At 41.6% G+C, this 8,001-nt stretch overlaps 1 protein-coding gene across 2 annotated transcripts; it reads left to right on the top strand.

The window, feature by feature from the left end:
- The first annotated feature begins 616 nt into the window (after positions 1–616).
- igsf3l (immunoglobulin superfamily, member 3-like) lies at positions 617–7,003 on the top strand. Of its 2 annotated transcripts, none has more exons than XM_072396946.1 (9): positions 617–725; positions 1,273–1,638; positions 1,773–2,192; positions 2,326–2,730; positions 2,912–3,286; positions 3,888–4,256; positions 4,367–4,759; positions 4,920–5,330; positions 6,215–7,003. In XM_072396946.1, the coding sequence occupies exons 1-9, from the start codon at positions 656–658 to the stop codon at positions 6,397–6,399; spliced, it is 2,994 nt and encodes a 997-aa protein (XP_072253047.1). In that variant the 5' UTR covers positions 617–655; the 3' UTR covers positions 6,400–7,003. The 2 variants fall into 2 exon arrangements, with proteins under 2 accessions (XP_072253047.1, XP_072253046.1); XM_072396945.1 differs by having other exon boundaries at positions 1,270–1,638.
- Positions 7,004–8,001: the final 998 nt, after the last annotated feature.

Raw genomic sequence — 8,001 nt, 5'->3', positions numbered from 1 at the left:
TTTGCATATTAGTGTCAGAGCTATATACAGTGTCAAAGTATATACAGTGTACGTTTTGATTGTGTGGATTTACTTCCAAGTGGGTCAAAGATAAACGAATCTTTACATACCGGAAGTTGCGTAACATGATTTTATTCTGAAGAAGGAAAAAACTAGGCATAGAAAGGCGAAGTAGGATAAGTGTAAGACTCACATTTGTCAGAGACTAAATCATTACACGGAGCGTCGTCACCTCACTTTTAGTCATGGAGGAAAAAGTGGGGCATTTTAGTTAGACTGATCTATGTCACATTCAACAGGTGGTCACATTTGTAATTTTAATGAGCTCTGTTACGTCAGCACTTTCCAACCGCACCAGCCAAAAGCGCATCGGGTGACAGACTAAGATGAAAACAAACAAACAAACAAACAAAACTTCCTATATTGTTCCTATTTTACTACACTGTTTCACTGTCTCGCTTTTTATTCCTTTAAAATTGCATCACATAGCACCATGCCCATGTACATATTTGGCCAGCATAAACTGTGTGAATGCAGGAAATATCTCAGACTTCCTCTTGCGAAGTCTTTGCGGAAAGCATAAACCACACCAAAATACTGACAAAGTAGTTGGAGTGTCTATACTGAGAACACCGTGTTACTTTGGCAGTTCAACATGAGGTGCTACTCGCACTCGATATGGGGGGCTAATTTGCTCCTCTGGGTGGGTCTACTCCTGCGCTGCGGTAAGTTGGATATTAAATTCCCGCTGTTGCAATAGGCTCTGGTGTGTTTTTATCCCCAGTAAAAATGGGTTATATTATTGGCTGCTTATTTTGAAAAACATATGCTCTTGATTGGTATGGCACTATGAAGATCAGTATATCTAAAAGCTCAATGGAAAACTGTGTTTTCTCCCAATATTATGGTTTTAAAAAGTGCATTTAGGAAGGAACTCTGCCTTGAGAAGAGTAATCCATAATTGCTTTGATAGATCTCATTCTTTTATAGCAATTTAATTCTTGCACACACACAAAAAAACTTCCATTGAACATTCTTCCGTTATTTGAATAAAGTTACAATCCGAGCCTGGTTTCTTTAAGTGACGATTCCCTGTAACATCACTATATATAGTAAGGACGTTTTTTTGCAGTGCGCAGTAGAACTAAAAGGCAATAAATATTTGGATATTCATGCAATACATACAGATTTGCTATCATGACATGTGACTGCCACTTTGGATTGATGCATTCGTCTGACTAACTTCTGGTTTGTCTGTGTCTCACTCAGCAGAAGCTCGAGTGAATACTGAAGTGCAGGCTGGACCTCTGTATCGCGTGGTAGGCACTGGGCTCTCCATCTCCTGCAATGTGAGTGGCTTCTCCAGCGAAAGTGCTCAACAAGATTTCGAATTCATCTTGAAAAAGCCCGGTTTTCCAGATAAAAACATAATCAGTTCCAAAAACTCAGACTTCAGCTATGCAGTTTATCGGACACGCATTTTGAGCAAGGACGTTTCTCTGACACACGTAAAACCGAGCTCGGTCCTTTTCGAGATAAAAAGCCTGCGCAAAGATGATGAAGGAAAATATGTATGTAGTGTAATAAATTCAGAATATCGTTATGATGGGACCTACAGTGCTACAACAGATGTCAAAGGTAACCAATCATTATTCTGCTTATAAGTTTCAATACCGACTTTTCAATATATCTGTATTATATCGTAATGCCTCAGAAAAAAAATACAAACGTGAGTGACTTTTCATGCTCTTATCGTTCGTGTGGTGCCTTAGTGATCGACAACTCCCTAAGTGTTTCATCTCGTGACTCCACCACCTCCTTGAGCTACAACGAAGGTGAAGCTCTCACTCTGACATGCCAAGCCTCCAGCAACACAATCCAGCACACCCATCTGTCTGTCACCTGGTATCTTCATAAAGATGGAGAGGACAACGCTCAGCCTATCATTTCTCTGGAGAGAGATTTCACGCTGAGCCCGGGACTGGGGTTTGAGCAGCGTTACAGAGAAGGACTCGTCAGCTTAGATAAGTTAGGAGAGGCCACATTCAGGCTAAAGATGGCTCAGCTTGAGCTGTCAGACAATGGTACGATCTACTGCCAGGCTAAAGAGTGGATTCAAGATCCTGATCGTTCCTGGTACTCGATCATTCAGAAGGATGCGGAGAAAACTACCCTGAACGTCAAAGCCAGAGGTTAGAAGCAGTAGACTTCCACTGATGTTGTCCAGTCATATAAGTGGCATATCTTGTTATGAGTCTTGTTATGAACTCTTGTTATGAGTCTCTTTGTCTCACTGTTTTTTTTTTAAATTATTACCCTGTGTAGAGGTGGCACCTGACATGTTATCTCTGGCGGTGAGAATCTCGACACAGCAGTCAACTCTGCAAGAGGGGCAGGAACTGTTGGTGTCCTGCAGCATCGACACAAAGAACCTGGAGGGAAGGTTCTTCTCTGTCGCGTGGCTCCGGGGAGAAATCGAGCTGGCCCGCATCGGCCCTACTGGGATTCTGTTGGTGCCGTCTGAGTACAGTGGTCGGCAGAAAGAAGGGGAGCTCAGAGCCACGCGAACTGGGAACAGAGATTATCAACTGATCTTAAAGCCTGTCAGAACTGAGGACCAGGGAGAATACGTCTGCAGAGCATGGCCTCAAGAGAGAGACAGTGATGGAGTCTTCACACCGGGGGCAGCCCAGGACTCCAACCCTCAGAAGATTGACATCTCAGTCGCAGGTTTGTTCAAGAAAACCCATACTGACTGAGACGCACATGATTCATTTTCTCTTTTTTCATATTCCATCTCCTGTAAACTTGATATTTACTAAGAAATGTTTGTGTTAATTTGAATAAAATTGTTATTTTCTATTGTTATCTTCTCAAACTGAGTCATGCGATCTGCCTTATCTCCTTACAGAAAGCGGGCTCTCAGTCCAAATGCAAGACACCGCACTAAGTGTTACAGAAGGGGGCGAGTTTAAGCTCGCATGCAAAGTGGACGGGGTTCAAGGTCAGCTCTCGGTCACTTGGCAATTCAAATCCGCAGACACACCAGCGGCTCTTTTCACCGATGTCATCAGCCTCAGTAAAGATGGTGTCATGGTGAAAGCATCAAAGTTCACGAGACGTGAAGTAAGAGCGATGCGTCCAGCAACTGACACCTTCATCTTGGAGCTCGATGAGGTCACGCCATCTGATTCTGGCATCTACCAGTGCTCTGTGTCGGAGTGGAAATCTGACGGCAAGACTCACAGCCAATCAAAAAGTGCCGATGTGACTGTGAATTCTGTTGGTAAGATATGCTTCCGCCTTACGCCTATATATTCGAGTGCTTTGATTTTTCTTTATTATGAAAACGTGTCATGTCATATTCCATATCATCTTATATGTCAACAAGTGTGTAAGACCAAGAGACTGTGAGGCAGAGCTAAGGATGGGGATTCTGATAAACCTGAGAATTTGACTCCATAACATATCTTGACAATATGTAGGCAGACTGACATGAAATATGATCCAAAGGCTTAACCTTATGCATTAACAACCCCTCTAATCTTTTTTCTGTAGCACTACCGTCTCGTTAAACTTGATATTTGCATGCAAGGAAAATTTTAGTGAGCACCAAAGTGGAGATGCCCATAACAGGACATTTGATGCTCTTGGAAATATTGTTTTTTTTATAGGCGTTGTGTGGATTTTGTTAATTTTAAAAAAAGATTTATTTGCTGTGTGTGGAAAAGAGTTTGAAGATCATACCAAGAAGGAATTGCAAAACAATAAGTGCATAAATGAGAGTACAAGGAGGCAGTAATTTGGAACTGTCATATATTCACATTGCTTTTTATTTTTAAAACTGATCGTGTATTATATTAATACGAGTTGGACTTGTGCCCTAGATTCCCTGGTGAGAGTGTCTCTGAAAAGTCGCGACACCCAAGTGACTGTGGGAGACACTGTGGTGCTCATGTGCCAGATAAAAGGGCCACACATGCCATTAAGTCTGACTTGGAGCCTGCAACGTGACTCGACCATAGACAATATTGTGACGCTCTACTATGACGGCACCATCAGCTGGGATGGAAACAAACACCACTACCAGGTGAGAGTAGAGAAGCGAGACAATACAGTCGTTCACTATCTGCAAATTGTACGGGCCAGCCAAAGAGAGAAAGGGATCTACCAGTGTAGTGTGACGGCCTTCCTGGAGAATGTACACAAGAAGCTGTCTCCATCCAACCTACTGAATGTGATGGTGCGCGACCCAGGTACAGCAACTGTTTCAACAGCGGCGTTCCACACCATCTCTGAAGCATTTTTGCGCTCTGTCTCTCTCTTTTCTCACCATTTCATGACAATTTTTGTCTCCCTCTTCTAGCGAGCAAGCTTGATTTATCCTCCAGCCCGGACATGACACAAAATACCAACACTGACATAGAAATGAAGTGCTCAGTTACTGCAGTATCCTCTGCGTCTTCTCAATTTGCTGTAACCTGGCTGCTCCAGCAGAGAGCAGAAAATAAGACCATATTGAGCTTGGACCGAAATGCTCTTGTAACATTCGGGCCCCAGACGGAGCTGAAGTACAGACAGCGGATCAGCACGAGGAGAGCTGAAGGGCCCACTTTTGAGTTGACCATTCGGCAAGCTAGGATCTCAGACAAAGGCTCGTACGTATGCCAGGTGGTAGAGTGGCTACAAGATCCTCATGGAGATTGGTATTCGCTCCCTGCTATGTCGACGACCACGGTGCTAACTGTTACTGAGCCCAGTAAGATTTTTTACCTTTCAGCTCGCTAAAAGATTCAAATGCAACATCACATGTAACTGACAAAACTCAGTCCATACCACTGAAAAAAATAAAATAAAAAATCAATATGGCATTGCTCTAATTTAACTTGTTTTTGTCTTTTTTCATCCTTGTTCTTTAGCCAGCGACCTTGTTTTAGATAACCAAGAGCAGCAGTTGAATTCCACAGAGGGAGACGAAGTAGAACTCCAATGCAACATCATCTCAGGTGCATCTGGTGCTTCCTTTTTCTACAAAGCCACCTGGTTCTACGCACCGCAAAACTCCTCCATCAATGGCTCCCTGGTGGAGCTTGATCACACTGGCCTGCTGAGTTTCCCAGAGAACAATGCGCTCAGAGGCCTGCAGGAGCGGCTTCGTCTCTCCAGACCCACACAGAGCAGCTATCGCCTCAGGATTCAGGGGACCCATGAAGAGGACAGTGGGACCTATTGGTGTCAGGTTGAGAAATACCAGCTGGACAATGAAGGTCACTGGAAGCAGAGGGCCTCTGAGAGTTCTGGCGCCATCGTACTGACTGTAACTGTAAAAGGTATGACTGCATATTTTAGAATGCTGTGTAGGTGGCTTAATGTTGCATGTGTTTATGTAGTTGTTACATTTTACTAAGGCAAGTCAGAGGGGTTTGGATCATCTCATGTAACACAATGTAACAGCAAATTAGCGTTTTTACCCAAATCATTATTTTGGGTATTGAGGCAGGTTGTGCGTATGATTACGTGCATGTTATCTCATTTCCATGCATTTCGCTGACTTGTTGTTGCACAAAACCACGTAGCTGTCTCTCAGCAACATGACCACTTCTCGTTGTGTAACCCACTCAGTTACTGTTGCTGGAATGTTCACCAGTTCTACTTTTTCTTCCTTACTGTCCCTGTTAGGATGACAGATTTTCTGTTGCGATTTCCATGCCTGCTCTTTGCAGAGCTTTGCATTCTCCCTGTTCACTGATTTCTCACTTGTCTGTTTGTGTCCCCTGGAATTTAATTAAAGTCTCATTGATTGATTTGCCCTGCAAAGCATAAATCTAATAACACGAAACTTTGAGTTAGAGTTAAACATAAGCAAAGCAGTGAATTTCACCAATAGAAACCGAACAACATCCTGTTTTCACAGTTTACCGAAATCCCATTTTACAAGCCAGGTTAAAGGAGGGTAATCTAAGCTTTGGTCACCCTCTCCCCAGACAATTCAGTCTCACAGTCTTGAATCCTGGTCCTGAAAATAGTGGCCTGTATTTCTGTGAGGTAGAGGAGTGGCTCCCATCTCTGTCTATCACAGATGGAGGAAGTCAGGAAACTGGGCTGTCACTGTTTACACAGAGGATGAGCGTTTATTAAGGCGATTAGCATTTTCTCCTGAAAGCCTTGTGAATTTATCAATGTTGAAATGTGTTTTTCATCCTCTTTATTTCAGGAGAGTTTCAAGCCATTGCAGCCTGCACGTCCGGCATCTGGATGGTGGTAGTTATAGTGCTTGTCATCGTCGCACTCTTAGTCATAGTTTTATTGGTGCTAAAGATATGCAGGAGAAAGGACTCGGGAGGCACGTCTCTCTGGACTGATCAACCCCTTATGTCCAAACCCAGTGCACAGGACTGAACCTCGGAGATTGGAAGAAGAAGTGGTTCAACTGTGCATTTGTTTAGTCATAGTTAAATTGTTTGTTTTTTAATGAATCCATTTATGTACAAGGGTAATAAAATTGTGGAAATGTTTTACTTGCCGTACAGCTAGGAATAATTCTGCATTTATGAATTACTGAAATTCTTACTGAAATTCTGTGAACCTATTTATGTTGCAACATAAAGGACAATTTTGTACAGTGTTTTTTGATAGAAATCAGTCAAAGTTAAGCACATCTACTGCAGCAGCTTGTGTGATAGCTTATAACCTCTTTCCATATTAGTAATATGTCTATAAAATTACCAGGAAGTGCTCTGTGGTTTGCAAGCAAAGTCAGTGTGTTCTGCAAATCCGATGAGTTGTGCATGTCACAGTCACTCACATGCAATGCATTGTTTCTGCTGGTGTTACTTTTTTTCATATTTCCAAAGCAAAATGTTAACTATATATATATATAAATTTTTTTACAAATACATATTTTGAATAAATGACAAGACGAAGAGCAGCTGTTTAATCCAGGACTGTAAAAATACAGAGATATGGTTGTTATTTTGTGTCTTTTTGTTCTTTTGCAGTTTTGCAATAAGAAAAATAAACAGTGTTTTTAAATTGAGTCATGCAATGGGGTAGGAAAATATAAGCTTATACTTCCACCTGTTCCTTTTTGAACATGTTTGGAGAAAATGTATTGTTAAAATATGAAATGAATTTAGAAAAATAAAGCAAAACATTTCGACTATATGAACATGAAAGATCTGTATATTAGAGTACTTTAGTGAGTGCATACATAACTTGACATAAAGCAATATTTGTGAAATTCCGCGTGAGTTTATTGGCTGTTTCAATTCAACATTGGAGCATTTTCACATCCTGAAGACAAAGATGCGAGAAAAAACCCAGTAAAACAACTAGCCCTGACAGGCCAAATAGGACAACAAATTGATGTCTGTGGGTTATACACTTCAGGCATTATTTGAAAATGAACTTTTGCAACCAATTTGAAATATTCAAAAGCTGAGTTACAATCCTTTGTCAGTCATCTTCTTAGTAAAGAAGTAAAGCGCCCGTTAAATCAAGAGGAAGCAAGAGGAAACATGAATCTCTGTCATAAGTTGTTGGATATCACAGAAAATACAATCAGTTAAGAAGAAAGTAGTTCTTTTCCTGTCTTCATTTCTCTCGGGATCAGCCCCATCAAAATTTAACACCCCATCTGTATAAGAGACTTAGTTATTCCTTTCACTTTGCAGAAACAGGCCATGACACCAAATTACTCCACTTCAGAGAAATTCTTTTGTTTGATGACCTAACATTTATGTACAAAATTAAGGTAAAAACTCGGGGATTTTCTGATAGATGTGAGACACTTATGGTACACTGAGGAATCTCAAAGCACGCTATCGTCCTCTCAGTCTCAAAAAGATGATGCGCTGCTTTACTTCTTGAACAAAGAAGAAACAATGCGAGCCCTTCACAGTCTGTTAGACTGGCTTTTCCTCAACTTTCCTGTAATGCCACTCCCATGTGCTTGACAGTGTCAACAAACACTGCATTTTGTAGCATGTAGTTGGGGTGAAC

Source organism: Leuresthes tenuis, unplaced genomic scaffold (genome assembly GCF_036924035.1).
Source record: "Leuresthes tenuis unplaced genomic scaffold, fLeuTen1.0.hap1 SCAF_12, whole genome shotgun sequence".
Classification (NCBI taxonomy): Eukaryota; Metazoa; Chordata; class Actinopteri; order Atheriniformes; family Atherinopsidae; genus Leuresthes; species Leuresthes tenuis.
The sequence above is the reverse complement of the archived record's forward strand: the minus strand, read 5'-3'. Positions and strand labels throughout refer to the sequence as shown.

Excerpts from the sequence above, each read along its gene's own strand:
- igsf3l (XM_072396945.1), top strand. The coding sequence starts at position 656 with ATGAGGTGCTACTCGCACTCGATATGGGGGGCTAATTTGCTCCTCTGG. Across the intron at positions 1,639-1,772 it reads TGCTACAACAGATGTCAAAG|TGATCGACAACTCCCTAAGT; the intron begins GTAACCAATCAT and ends GTGGTGCCTTAG. Across the intron at positions 2,193-2,325 it reads CCTGAACGTCAAAGCCAGAG|AGGTGGCACCTGACATGTTA; the intron begins GTTAGAAGCAGT and ends TACCCTGTGTAG.